Source organism: Heptranchias perlo, chromosome 10 (assembly GCF_035084215.1).
Source record: "Heptranchias perlo isolate sHepPer1 chromosome 10, sHepPer1.hap1, whole genome shotgun sequence".
Lineage (NCBI taxonomy): Eukaryota > Metazoa > Chordata > Chondrichthyes > Hexanchiformes > Hexanchidae > Heptranchias > Heptranchias perlo.
This window is the reverse complement of record NC_090334.1, coordinates 46,662,710-46,678,003: the sequence shown is the minus strand read 5'-3', so window position 1 is coordinate 46,678,003 and position 15,294 is coordinate 46,662,710. Positions and strand designations below refer to the sequence as shown.

At 41.6% G+C, this 15,294-nt stretch overlaps 1 protein-coding gene across 1 annotated transcript in view; it reads right to left on the bottom strand.

Annotated features, from left to right (window-relative positions):
• nid2a (nidogen 2a (osteonidogen)) overlaps positions 1 to 15,038 on the bottom strand; it is a 102,817-nt gene extending 87,779 nt beyond the window's left edge. The window contains exons 1-9 of the mRNA XM_067991629.1: positions 14,750 to 15,038; positions 13,883 to 14,185; positions 12,735 to 12,973; positions 11,536 to 12,110; positions 10,814 to 10,963; positions 10,444 to 10,695; positions 8,566 to 8,766; positions 7,923 to 8,150; positions 5,876 to 6,019 (exon numbers count right to left, since the gene is read on the bottom strand). Coding sequence (XP_067847730.1) covers positions 5,876 to 6,019; positions 7,923 to 8,150; positions 8,566 to 8,766; positions 10,444 to 10,695; positions 10,814 to 10,963; positions 11,536 to 12,110; positions 12,735 to 12,973; positions 13,883 to 14,185; positions 14,750 to 14,950 — 2,293 coding nt within the window. The 5' untranslated portion in view covers positions 14,951 to 15,038. The remainder of the gene's footprint in view (positions 1 to 5,875; positions 6,020 to 7,922; positions 8,151 to 8,565; positions 8,767 to 10,443; positions 10,696 to 10,813; positions 10,964 to 11,535; positions 12,111 to 12,734; positions 12,974 to 13,882; positions 14,186 to 14,749) is intronic.
• Positions 15,039 to 15,294: the final 256 nt, after the last annotated feature.

Below are 15,294 nucleotides of genomic sequence, written 5' to 3'. Positions count from 1 at the left end.
GGCTCCATGCTATATTGTGCAATCTGGCAGGCCTTGGTTACATCAGGAATGCAGTAGTTGGCTACATACCGGCTGATTCAAATTAAGTCTTCGAATGATGCCTGGAAGGTGCTAGTGACATAGAAATTCAGAGCAATTTTCAGTTGGAGAGTCTCCAATACCTTGAAGACTTCTCTCTAGTTTCTTGTATTTAGTTGTCCACAATGGTATAGTGAACAATTAGTGCTGCTCTTGTTCCTTCCAAGTATGCACAAGAAACATGAATACCAGCAAAGTATCTGCAAAAGCCACAGCTGTACTTAGTAAAATATAGCATTTAACATCATAAGCTGAGTAACAGGCTGTGTTGTGTGCCAAATATAGCTATGCTGCCCAAATGAAGGGATGGCAATTGAAACTTTTACAGATCAATCAAACCATAGTTCTCACTTTATGCATCGTTAGAGGAGGTAGGGATGAGAAAATCACTTTCATTTGATGTGTCACGTGTTACTGATAACTTTTTGTTGATAGCACGTGGGTCTCAGCACCACAATGCAAATAAAGAACGAGGATGATTTTCGCCCCGGTTTCCGGGTGGGAACGGGGCGGCAAGCACAGGGAAAATGGCAGGGTACTATTTACTGCCCTATTCTCAGTTGATCCATCCAGTCCTGGAAACGAGCAGCCAGACTACTTGCCTGTTTCAGGTGGTGCCTCATTAAGGCAAGCAAATCGGGGTCCTATGACATACGTAGGAACCTGATGCAGTTTTCAGGTACCAATGGGTAGAATGTGTGCTGCATAAGCTCCACCCATTGATATTTGGTCTAGAGCCACCTAACCAGCAGTTTTTAACAAGACCTCTGCATTAATGCTCCACCTAGCCCCACAAAAAGCCCATCCGCTGCCAGTCCCTCCATGCCCCACCCTCCCCCTGGCTCAGCTTCACAGACGAGCTGCTGGATTTCCCGCACCCCCCAAATCACCGAGCTGCTATGTCAGCAGTGACTTAGTGCTGGCAGCTCAGATTATTCAAATGAGGCCTCCATTGCAGAAGCATAAACTGTAGCCCCGGAGCAACAGGAGCCGAGTTAGTCAGAACCCTGCAGACACTTTGGCCAGGATATAGGCATTGCCTCTCAAAGCTTTCAGGATCTGATAGCTGTCATTACACCTTCCACCCCGCAGATCAGTGGACACACAGATCCTTGGCACAGTAGAATGGTGACTGATGGAGTTGGCCTGCATAAGGTTGCCATTTCTCAGGAGAGGCAGTGCAAGGCAAGTACCTTGCCTATCCCCTCAGAGCTCCATGCAATTGGCACATAAAAGGTGAGTTCAGGCTGCCCAGGCATAAACTCCAGAGATGCAGCCAACAGTAGGTCCCTCCCAGGTCCAAGCTGTCACGACACATGGTCCACCTCAGTCACATGAGGCTTTTGTCCCATAAGGGCAACCAACTATCTCATGATGCTGGGCCTTGGGTTGCAGCTATGAGAAGCAGTAGAATAGGAGAAAGAAAGGCATGTTTAAACAACCAGAGGAAGTATGGTGTGTAGAAAGAGTAGGATGGCTAATGTTCACTTATGAAATTGTTGTAATAAAAGAAAAGGATCACTTACTTTATAAGCTCCATGAATAATTGAGCACAAAGACTGGCAGGGTTTAAAAGGGGCAAAGAAGTCCGAGGTGCGGTGGGGTTCCACAATGTGGATTACATTGAAGGAATTGAAGTTGATCTGATGGTGGGGGAAATGGAATAATGGCAATGGTGACAAAGGGAAACACTTAAACAGAGGAGAATACTTCATTCATTAGTTGCATTCGGATCCCCCTTGCAACTGGCACTGAGGAATCCTCCAGGTGACACTCCTCATGAGGCACCATTCATTCTCCTCAAAAGCAGCTGGGGCCACCTCTCCAGGAATCTCCAATATCCAAGTCTTTTTGGATGGCAAAGTTGTGCAGAGCCATAACTATACATGATACGCACTCAGGAGAACATTGCAGAGTCCCTCCCGATCTTTCTAGGCAGCAAAAGCATTACTTTAAGACCCATATCATTCTCTCTATGATGACTCTAGTAGAAGCATGTGCTTCGTTGTAGTCCTCCTCTGCTTCCATTCTTGCAACTCGCGGAGGAGTCGGAAGAGTTTTAAAAGTGAAAAACAGGTGGGTTGGGGCGGGGGCATTGAAAATCGCCACCATTTCAGACCCGCCCCCAACCTGCCTATATCTGGTTTTCACCGGGAAGAGGGGCAGGCGACCAACCCGCTCCCAGGAGGCGGGTCGGGCCTTAAAACCTTTCAAGGAGGCTTTGGGCCTCCATTTTTCTGGACTTCCTGATTTCAACCCCGGTGGGGGCCGGGATTCCCGGGCCTTCTGTTTTGCTCCTCGTGAAAGGAGGCGAGAAGGTCCGAGACCAACAGGTAGGTGCCTAGAAAGGCACAGCTTGTGGGCCCAGAGGAGCAGGAGTGCTTCCCCCCAGGCCCAACAAGCCTTCCTACACCGACCTCCCAATGATCGTGGACACCTGACCCCTGACCACAGACTCCCGATCCATGACCCTCCCTCCCCGACCCCGATCCTCCCCCCCGATCCAGATCCTCCCCCTCAAAAATCGTGGACCCCCGATCCAGACATCCGCCCACCCCATGATGGACCCCCAATCCCTCCCCCCATGACTCACGACCCTCGTGCCAACCCATGCTCCCACCCCCCCCCCGCCATCCCAACAAACAAAGACTTACCTGAACACGTCCTCTCCCTAGCTGGTCTCCTGTCCAACTGAGACCAGCCTGTCAATCAGGCCAATCAGTCAGACGGGAAACCGACAAAAAAGACGTCAAAATTGTAAGGACGCCCAGGAAACCTGTACTAATGGGTTTTCCGTCCTCAATTTGACCCCCCCCCCCCCCGCCCCTTCCCCGCTCGGTTTTAAAATTGAGCCCATTATGTCTGAAAGCAAGAGATACACTTTATCACCGAAAAACCATCCATTTATTTAAATTTCTTTCTGGGATCGATTCGGGAGGCTGGAATTCATGCGGATGAAGGCATCATGACAACTTCCAGTAAATTTGGCATTGACATGGAGAATTATTTGAATCTGGTTACACTATCTGAACCTCTTCCTATTCAGAAGGTTCAGTGGGTTTTATGTAGGAGCTTGCATTGCTACGTAGGTGCCATCTATTGCACCCTGAACTTGAGAAACCAGCAACTTGATAAAATTGGATGGCCCTATAAGAATGCTCTTGCTATCATGCCAAACTGCATGAATTCTCCAGCTCTAGAATCATAAAATCATAGAAAGGTTACAGCACGAAAGGAGGCCATTCAGCTCATCGAGTCTGCGCCGGCTCTATGCAAGAGCAATCCAGCTAGTCCCACTCCCCTGCCCTTTCCCCGTAGCCCTGCAAATTTTTTCCTTTCAAGTACTTATCTAGTTCCCTTTTGAAGGCCATGATTGAATCTGCCTCCACCACCCCATAGGCAGTGCATTCCAGATCCTAACCACTCGCTGTGTAAAAAAGTTTTTCTTCATGTCACCTTTGATTCTTTTGCCAATCATCTTAAATCTATGTCCTCTGATCCTTGACCCTTCCGCCAGTGGGAACAGTTTCTCTCTAGCTACTGTCTAGACACTTCATGATTTTGAATACCTCTATCAAATCTCCTCGCAACCATCTCTGTCCCAAGGAGAACAACCCCAGCTTCTCCAGTCTATCCATGTAACTAAATTCTCTCATCCCTGGAATCATTCTAGTAAATCTCTTCTGCACCCTTTCTAAGGCCTTCACATCTTTCCTGAAGTGCAGTGCCCAGAACTGGACACAATACTCCAGTTGTGGCCGAACCAGTGTTTTATAAAGATTCATCATGACTTCCATACTTTTGTACTCTGTGCCTCCATTTATAAAGTCCAGGATCCCATATGCTTTTTCAACCACTCTCTCAACCTGCCCTGCCACTTTCAATGATTTGTGCACGTATACCCCCAGATCTCTGATCCTGTACCTGTTTTAGAGTTGTGCACTCTAGTTTATATTGTCTCTCCTCATTCTTCCTACCAAAATGTATCACTTCGCATTTTTCTATGTTAAATTTCATCTGCCACGTGTCCACCCATGCCACCAGCTTGTCTATATCCTCTTGAAATCTATTACTATCCTCCTCACTGTTTGCTACCCTTCCAAGTTTTGTGTCATCTGCAAATTTGGAAATTGTGCCCTGTACACCCAAGTCCAAGTCATTAATATATCAAGAAAAGCAGTGGTCCTAGCACTGACCCCTGGGGAACACAACTGTACATCTCCCTCCAGTCCGAAAAACAACAGGTCACCACCACGCTCCGTTTCCTATCCCTTAGCCAATTCGATATCCATGTTGCTACTGCCCCCTTTATTTCATGGGCCGCAATCTTGAAAAGCCTACCGTGCGGCACTTTATCAAATGCCTTTTGAAATTCCATATACACATCAAATGCATTGCCTTCAGTTCCCCTCCCTTGAAAATGATGTCCGTTATCTGACAAGTGCATGCTCTGACAGATCCTCGGATGATATTAAGATCCCACCTGGTCACTTGAAAGGAGCCAATGGCATTGAAATTGAGTGCAGTGATAGTTTTTACAGCCACAGGCATGGCTAATCTTGGCTGCAGGTCTTCATGCAAAAGCTGGCACAGCTCTCCTTTAGCTTCTTTTATAAACTACAGTGAAACCTGTACAAAGGGACACCTCCAAAAAAGGGACACCTGCAAAAAAGGGACGCTCGTTGACTGTCCCAAATAATTTACTGTACATACAATGACCATTTTGAAAATAGGGCCACCTGCAAATAAAAGGACATCTGATGCAAGTCCCTTAAGTGTGCCTAATTTACAGATTTCACTGTATACTCTTCACACAGAAAGCTCCTCACTGAGATCTTCAAAAGATAACCATGGGCTGTAAACTCTTTGTAAAAGGGTAACAACTTGTGTGGTGCATCCTGCTCAAGTACTGCATCACCTTCCTTTCCTCCATATTGCTCTTCCACTATTAAAATACTGTACAAGGGAATGCTAATTGGGCCTCCCATTATGCTGACTCTGAATCTTTTACTTTGGGAGGGGACAAAAATTTCCCTGTAGTCTCAGAGGCCCTCAGGCTGTCAGGTGTAAGGGCAACTTTATACAGGTGCACTGCAAGAAAACTGCTCCAAAATATCTCTTCAAATACCACCAATCACTGTTTAAAACTTCTCAAGGCTACAGGCTACAAGCTAGAAACACTTCTACCAGTATCAGCCAATGGTGGCAACAGAAACACCCCATTTATTTCATTCTAACTTACCCTGGTGTTTTAGGCCCATGTACAGCATTCATTAGCACATATTAAACTAGCTCCAGGCAGCATTGGCTCACACCCCACAGGGAGGCCCCAGAGCCAAATAGAAACAGCACCGCAGGTATTACAGAGTGGAAACCTAATGGAAATAGGATCAACCCTAATTTGCAGGTCTCACAGCAGAAATGCCATGCCAGCAATAAAATGCTGGAAATGGTGAGTAAATTTAGGACCAATGTAAACAAAATGTTGCCATGCTACTTCAAAACTACTATACGGTTTTACTATTTTTTTTTTGCAGGTGTTCATTATTTTCATGAGTACTTATGAAATAAAAATATAAGTTGTGGGATCATACAACTTTAAAAAGTATCCTTGCATGCCATGTAAAATAGAATTTTATTCTATATTATGCCAGGCAGCAATAAATTGTAGATGCACCTTTCTCAGTCAGTGTTGGTTTAAAAATTGCTAGTTAGAATGAAAAAAACCTAAATGATGTACAGCAAAGACCACACAAGACTGTGCAGCACCAATATCACATTTATTCTCTTTACGCACCTGTGCAAACCTTGCCATCTCCTTGGTAGCCTGGTGCACACATGCAGATGTAGTCATGCTCATTTCTTGGGATACACTCTGCCCTCACATCACAAGTGTGGCTTCCAACCTGACATGGATTTACAGTTTCAGGCCTGGAGTTAGCTGCACAAAAAGAAGAGAAATAAATGAAGAACTGCATTTTAAAGAAGAAGGTGTGTATGCTGAGGAAGTATATACAATTCTAGAAGACCAGTCATATGATGCCCCAAGGACAGGTGAGTATCTTAATTAGAATTAACACCTACCATTATCAGTATTTTACCATTAGTTTACAACACCAGGGAAATCAATCATATCCATAATTAACCAAAACACTGGCCCTAAACACAGCTGTTAGACTATGTTTTATTGGCAGAGCTAAAGGAACAAAGAGAGAAAACACTTGCATTTATATACTGCTTCATCACGTTCTCATGATATCCCAAAGAACTTTACAACTAATGGATTACCTTTGAAGTGCAGTCACTATTGTTATGTAGGCAAACATGGCAGCCAATTTGTGCTTAGCAAAGTTCCACAAACAGCAGATGAAGGAATGACCAGATAATGTGATTTTGGTGGTGTTAGTTCAAGGACAAGGCATGAACCAGACATTAATTAGTTCCAAAGGCAATCAACCTTGTTCTCTCCCCTCTGACATTTGCAAGAGGAAGAATATGAAAGTGCCAGCCCACAGTGCCATTCGCGATGTGTAGGATCATATGCAGAGGGGGCAATTTATTACTATAAACTTCTAAACTGCCTCAGATATTTTATACTATCTTCTTGTGCCTTTTCCTAATTGAATTAATGTAGATTTCAAATTTAAACAACTGTTTTAGCAAATTTAACAACCATCATTAGAGATTTATGCTTCAGATGAGAGGTGAAAGAAGGATATTCAGAATGAGTAAAGATGGTGAGAATGAATACCATTGATATTGATAGTTCCGGGAAACCTTGATTAAACACCTATAGTGCCATTAATATTCCTGAGGACTTGTGTTTCCATAAGTGTTCCCATTCTGGGGAGGTGCATTAAACATGACAACGTATCCTCTGTGATAATAATACAATCACACCATCAGACTTGTCGCCATCCTTTTACTAGTACAATAGGCAGCAGTTTTAAATGTGCCCTCCAGCAATCAGAGAAGGTTCAATGTTTTTAGTCCTCACATTAAACCCAGCTTAATAAAAAGGATTCATTGTCTTAAGTTCATTCTTAACTGGAAAAGAAATTCCAACCGAAAGCAAATTCAGTTGCTAGAAAGGAAAAGTGTTATTTTAAAAAATGACTGCCAGTAATGGATAAATATAATTTATATCAATGTACAAAATACATTCTCATTCTCTACACATAATCTTACTGGAAAAGAGTCTTGTGTATTTTGAAAGCAAATTAACAAACTCATGATTCGCTTCACCCATCAGACACTTTATCTCATGCATTGAATCATTTGACTTCCTGACCTCAGGCCTGTGGCCAACTTATTCACTCGTTCAGAGTAAAAAGAGCTTTGTTAAGATCTGACATATTAAGCCGCTTTCTCCCCCTTTTCATTGACCTTGGTGTTAGGTCATTATGCCAATTCTCCTCTTGCCTACCTCCTTTATGAATGTCTGTTTATTGCTTAACACGTGAGCAAGTACTTTCTATGCATGCAGGAACAATCAGAAGGCAGGGGTCAGATAGTCTGCAAATAATCATTCAGTATGTGTTACTGCTGAGAAGAAATAAAATACATTGTTCAAGGATCAAGTGAACAATGCTCTTGCCCCAGCAGGTGCAAGCAGATATTGTTTAACATGCATTTCTGAGACTGACCACTGACTCCTTGAATCCAACAGAATCAGGTCAGGATTTTTTTTTTAAACTGTTAGCTGCGCAGTTTATATGCAGTATTACCATTTAAAATAGGCACCCAGAGTGCACAAGATTTCCAACATCTTATTCTTTCTCCACAGAGCTAAAATTTTAAAAAACGCAAAAACAGTGCAAGAGTCTAACCCAGATATCATTTACCTCTGGCGGGTCCAATCTGGTTGATCATTGCATATCTAACCACCTGCTCATTCTGATCATATAGCACAAAAACACGGTCGGCATTGAGTTGTTGAGTGGCTGGAATGGTCCTTGGTGCATGTTCACAGTCATAGTAGGTAATATTCTGTCTCAACTGATATCTAAGTGTCTGCGTCTCACCATTCCCGGATTCAACAGAATACTCCCTGTAGGCTGTGGAAGTCATTGCTGCAAAGAAGAAATTTGAAAAAAAAAGTAGCATCTGCACTATTTACATAGTTAAAGAAAATTAAAAATGAAAGATCTTAATAACTGCAATACGGTTTATACTTCTTACTGCATCATTTGTAAAGTGTGACAGTGTTCACACATACAGCTGCATAGTATGAAATGGTTTTATCCATTTACAAAGCTTCAGTTAAAGATGTTATATCACAATATTCTTCCTAGTGAATGGCAAGCTAGCTATTTAACAGTTGTTTACATTTCAGAGGAAAGTTCAAGAAACCATGAATTTTTTTTTTAAAGAACCAAATGATAACTGAAAATTTTCAGAACACAATAAAAATGATGGGAAGTTTAAAAGTAAAAAATGTTAACATATGTAAAAAAAAAACACAACCTAACAATGATGTTGACATACCAGAACTGGAGCGGTGGTAGAGTTCATCATATGGCTGGATCTGGACTGTAGCACCTTGGGCAATATTAGGCAACTCACCCTCAATCTCAGTAGTAACACTGAGATAATTCTGTGCATCCAGACCTTGAGCTATTTGTATTATATTTAACTTCTCATTGCCTGGATAGAAGGTGACATCGACATTGCGAATAAATTTGGCACCTAGAAGACATTTTTTAAAAATAAGCTATGCAATGAAAGTGACCTACTGCTGCAATATTACATTTGTTACAATTTCTTCTTTCCTTACAACGCCTCCTCAAAACCCAATAATTCTTGTGATCATATCTCAACCAAGTGATCATTCTTTATGTGCGAGTGTGGACAGTGAGCACCCAGCAACTATGGAGAAAATCACAGCTAAACCAGGTCCTGTCCTCACATGTGCATTTGAGCAGGGGTCACTGAATAACAATCGTTATAAGAGTCTACATGGGGTACAGGAGCAGAGGGATCTCAGGGTACAGATACTCAAATCACTAAAAGTAGCGAAGCAGGTTAATAAGGCCATAAAAACGGCAAACCAAGCACTGGGGCTCATTTCTAGATGGATGGAATAGAAAAGCAGAGAAGTTATGTTAAACTTGTATAGAACCTTGGTTAGACCAGACTTGGAGTACTGTGCACAGTTCTGGTCTCCAAATTATAAAAAGGATAGAGGCATTGGAGAAGGTGAAAAAAAGATTTACTAGGATGATACCAGAACTGAGAGGTTAAGTATAATATATATATATAAAAATAAAAGATAGTCACTAATAAATCCAATAGAGAATTGAGGAGAAACTACCAGAGAGTGGTTAGAATGTGGAACTCGCTACCACAAAGAGTAGTTGAGGTGACTAGCATAGATGCATTTAAGGGGAAAGCTAGATAAACACATGAAGGAGAAAGTAATAGAAGGATATGCTGATAGGGCTAGATGATGTAGGGAGGGAGGTGGCTCATGTGGAGCATAAACACCAGCATGGACCTGTTGGGTCGAATGGCCAGTTTCTGCACTGTACATTCCAAGTAACAATCAGGAGCCAAGAACCATGGGCAATGCTTTTTTCCCACAACCTATTCCGGAGACATTGAGGTCAATTGTAATGCTACCACTGTTGCTCTGGAGTGGTGTACCCAGTGTGCATTACTAGCATCATTACAGTCAGAGACACATGGGATGATATACACTGTGCGCAATCACGTTCACAGGTATACAGAGAATAGCTAAATAAAAACAGGAAATGCTGGAAATTTGAGCAAATGAAGAGTTACCAATAGCAGGTTAGTTAGCATCTGACAGAGAAAGGCAGGTTAATACTTTGGGTAGAATCCTTCAAATCTCTGCCCTGGTGAAGCTAACTCAACACAGACCAGATATTAACCGGAGATATTCTAGTACTGCTCCACGTGGTGCCTTTACTCGCTGAGCCATAAAAGGAGCTTCTGTTGATTTTAAATTATGAACGAATATAAACAGTAACTCAAATAAGAGAGCCACAGGTTATTTTCTTTACTACTGTTTAAAAAGTAAACGAAGGGCTTCAAAATCTCCCTTGGAACTAGTTATGTTAAGTCATTCTATATAACTCGACTTTAGTTTGGGTTCCAGCTCTGCTCAATGTCTACAATATTAGGCATTTAGTACACTAAAGTACTGATCTTTACAACTACACTTAAAGAGCCCCAAAGGACTTTGTGCCCAACTGCATGACCCAGTTTCCAGGTGGGCTTATACATTAAAAGGAGTCAGAGGTCAGGAGTTGGTAACTCTTCACTTACCCAACTCCTCATTTACTCTGGGTAATGGACATATGACAAATTTCAATTAAAATTAGGCAATGTAGATGCATTTACCTGCAATGCTAAAACCATTTTTGAAGCCTGGTTGTTCTATAGCAAACAACCACCCAAAAAGATCTCCGATTATAGACAGTGATTGCATTGCCCAACCCACTATCTCAGGAATTTGACTAATAGCTGTAAAGGCTCTCCCATCATTTACAACTACATATGCATGAAGGTCAGCATTCTGAAACTCCACAGGCATTCGACTGGCTCCAACCATTAACTTTCCATTGACTTTTCCATTCACACGCTGCGTAACACCTACAGAGAAATTAATCAAATAATTACATAAAGGTATAAGTTCAATTGCTAGACAGTTTCTAAGCACAGAGATAAATTTCAATTAAGCTAAGAACTTTATTTTAAAAATCTGAACTACCTGCTGGCAGACATTGCCTTCCATTGCCATAGTAACCAGAATGGCAATGGCAGCAGAATCCACTTGAGTAATCAGCACAATAAGCATGCTGGGAACATTGCTCCTGGTTTCTCTCACAGGTCTCCCTTGTATCCGTACTGTATGTGAAAACTGAAAGACAAGGAATGCCTTCGTCAAAACATCCAACAAATTTTCAGATTACAACAAAGAAAATCTCAGATCAAAATATTTACCACTTCTTATGAGCCACAGGTAATAATGGCACAAGTTTTATTGGGATTGGCCACTGCTGCCTGGTTTGAAAAACCTGTATCACTAGGCCCCAGAAAACTAAGGAGAAAGTAAGTTGTCAAATCCCCATTCACGACTCCAAAAATTACAAACTCCATCATACAATAATTTTATTTCTACTTTCATTATTTTTCAAGAATTGCACTTTGGTACTTGAGCATAAAATTGTCAAAATCTATAGTGATTTTAATCAGCATTCATATTTGATATACAGTACATTGTGCGAATTAAATATTGCTACAAATTGTCCAAAAGCTTTCATGTCAAATGCAAAAATATTTTTTATATTCTTGAGTGGTAAACTCTGCTTCTATCGACTATTACAGATTAGAATAGTACAGGTTACAATTTCAAAAGTGATGTGTTTTTAATCGTAATACATTGGTCAAACAGTATAGCCATATTTGAAATCAACTTTCCAAGCCACTTACCACCAGTACCTAGCTCCTCATCTTCTTCCACACTGACAACGTGTCTGTCAAGTGTAACTGGTAATGGATTTCTAGGCAAAGATTCAACTTCTGAGTATCCATCAGGGTACCTTGGCCCAGTTCTAACCTCAGGGTACCTCTCAGGATATGATGACCCAGCATCAATTTCTGGATATCTCTCAGGATATGATGGCAAAGCCCCAGACTCAGGGTATGATGACACAATGCCTGCCTCTGGATAACCTTCAGGATAGGATGGTATAATGCCTGCATCTGGATAAGGTGGGTCCTCCGGAATACCGTCAACTCTCTCCTGAGGTTCTGTGGATACTGAGGGTGTGTATTCAAACTCCTCTTCATCATCATCTTCATAATATTGTTTGTAATCTTCAGTCTCAGTGTAATCAGATTCCAATATATTGGGCTTAACTGGACCACTTAGGGTACTGTCCAATGTTACGATAGAATCCTCTCGTGAAGGTTCCCCTCCCACTTTTGCTTGCACTATATTGTTGAATGAGGAAGTTCCACCAATATGAAAAACCCATACTCCTCGGGCACCTGAATTGCCCATCCTACAGTGGTCATAAAATAATGAGTTTAGTCTTAATTTAATACCCATTTTCTAAATGGCATTTTTAAGCTTTAGTTATTAGTGTTTCAAGCAGATTTTCACTAAATTTCAGTAAAACTCCTCTGCCATTCAAAGTAATTCCAATTAGTCATATGTAGAACTTATTGAATATTAAGTCTAGCACAAGGCCTCACAACTCCAAAACTTACAGAAACTGAGTCTTTGGCATTTTACTAATTGGAAATGTATTAATCTAGGAAATTAAATAATTTTCAGTTCTTAATATACATAAAAGTTTGCAATATTTTGTGCAGCAATGTGGCTAGCTAATTGCTTAAATTTCATTAAATTAAGCTCAATAGCTTGCACTTCTGTTATTCAAGTTGCTTTGTAACAAAACAACAACTTGCATTTATATAGCACCTTTATCATAGTAAAACATCCCAAGACGCTTAATCAGACAAAAACTGACACTGAGCCAAAGAAGGAGATATTAGGAGCGTAACTGAAGACCTGGTCAAAGAGGTAGGTTTTATAAAGTGTCTTAAAGGAGGAGAGAGAGGTACATAAGCAAAGAGGTTTAAAGGGGCAAGACTGTACATGGCTGAGAACAAAATGTACTCACTGATATAGGTTTTTCACAGTTTGCTCATTGCTGGTAACACTGTAAAAAGGACCATCTCTTTTCCACTGCATGTACACAATCTCCCCTTTGCTGAAGCCCACCCGAGCAGGTAGCTCTATCTGAACATTGTAGGACTCCTTAGGACGGGTGCCAAAAAACTGCAACCCATCTTCTGGGTACAAGAAAATTGCATAGGTGTTTGACTCATCAAAAGCCAACAGCGCTTGAAAGGTGTTGAACTAGAAGGGAAAAATATGTACAAATTCTATTTAGTTGCACCATATTTTCAATCATAAGGCATTTCATGAGAATTAATCTATTTAAACAGACACAAACTAAATAGCAAACTGGATGTCTTACACCAATATTACAGGAGTTTTAACGTTAATTCCAAAAGAACTCTCTTGTTGAGAAACAACTGGTAAATCAGTGATGGAAAAAGTGTGTATCTGGGTCATAAGAATATAGGAGATAGGAGCAGAAGTAGGCCATTTGGCCCTTCGAACCTGCTCCGCCATTCAATGAGATCATGGCTGATCTGATTCTGGCCTCAACTCCACTTTCCCGCCTGTTCCCCATATCCTTTGACTCCCTTGCTGATCAAAAATTTGTCTAACTCAGCCTTGAAATATTCAATGACTCAGCCTCCACCGCTCTTTGGGGCAAAGAATTTCAAAAGTTCACAACCCTCTGAGGTTTTAACAAACTCAGATCGCTTTTAGTAGGTGAAGCAGAATTAAATTGTGTCTCAAATGTCGTGATACATGCACCCACCCATTATGTTGATTTAGGATGTATTCCTCCCCCACCCCCATCATTGACTATGAATGGATGACATTTCAGCTAGAATGACTTGCCCTGTAGGTATATATTTAAAGAACCAATAAAATGCATCCTGGTTTCTTTCAACCAGACTCTATGCTTGATCAGTTATGGCTTTAAATCCAAAATCACTGTATAAGTCAATAATGGAAAGTAGTGTTGTATTAGAAGCGGTCCCCAGTGGTAGCCAAGAGCTTGATCATCAATCTTAGAGGAAAGCACTAATAGGATGGCTGCTAAAGGTATACCCAAGCCAGACATATATATAATTGCTGGCATCTCTTCTCAGTACTTTTGCAGTTTGCTGATTTCTTGTAGTTTCTTACCCTGTTGGAGGAGGCAAACGAGCGCGTCACTTCCTCATAAGGCGCCACGTTCTCCCAAGTGGCTACGAAAGCGTTGGTCGGAGTGAATGAGCTCTGAGGAAAGCCTCTCCTGATCTCCTGGCCGGCGCGGTCAAGGATGTCAGGGGAATCGTCTTCTCTGTAATAAATCCGCCCTCGGCCATTGCTTGTGTCGATATCTGACAGGTAAGGCGCTATCACCGGGAAATCGATGGGGAATCCGTCATCCACGTACTGGGTCTCTCTGGGGAAATCCTGGGTGGAGATGATCCCATTCGTTCCTACCTGAAGATGAAAGATTCAACCGTTTATCAACAACCCAGTAGAACGCCTCATTCACAGTCTTTGTTCTTAAAACTAATGGCTACAATAATATTGATCTGAAGTACTTTGATTTTACTTTAGACACCTTTAGTACCGTTCCTGGGCAATTATTACCCTGAACTGCGATCTTTACAGACATGTTCACATCTATACATAAAATAGGTAAATATATGCCTCCTTACACAACATTTTTAGATCAGATTTCATTCCACCTTCTCCTGTCAAGAAAGATGAGAACGAACTTCCGTCGATTCATTTGAATTAGTTACTAAAACTTCTGCCTTTTAAGTGAATGGAGGGCGCTGTGTAATTACTGGGTCAAACCTTAACTGGACTAAATTTTAAGAGAACCGATAAGGCGGAGATCCCAACCCCCAACAAAATAGTCTTTAAAACATTCATTCGGGAGAAGGTCTGGTCCACTGTTAATTGTGTAATTTCATCAACGAAGTCAGTTCCCACTGAATGTAACTTGTTTTATTTACAATCAGGCACAATAATAAATCGACTTAAGGTAAAACTTACGTAAAGATTATTGAACTGTGTATCATAAAAGACAAGTGGCCTTTTGAGTTTTACAACTTGAGAGGTTTCATCATCGCCTTCCTGTAGAGTAAGGTCCTGTGTGTGTGGACCAAACGGGAAAAGGTCTTCTCTCTGGATTGCAGAAACCAAGCTGAGAATACAGTGGAGTTTTAAAAGTAAAACGAAACCCTTTCCCTGCATTCTGGAAACGAACAGATTTGTTCCAAAGTGGATGGGAGAGGAAAAAGAGAGAAGCGGGTTTGTGCCCTGATCTCCCGGTTTTATAGCTCGGTTAATGTTGGAATTTTAACCCCGGAACTGCCGCAGAACCTACAGCCAATAGCCCCCGGGCGAGGGCGGGAGCAACCCAATCCCTGCACTTTCATTGACTAATGTCAAAAATGATCGACATGTCAAGCCGCACGTTACCATCAGTTAACATCTGGTTCCTATTAAAACTTTGTCTATACTCAACTTTCTCATCGCACTTATTCGTTTAAACAGTCAAGACCTAAAGAAAACACCGAAAGAACAAAAAAACATCG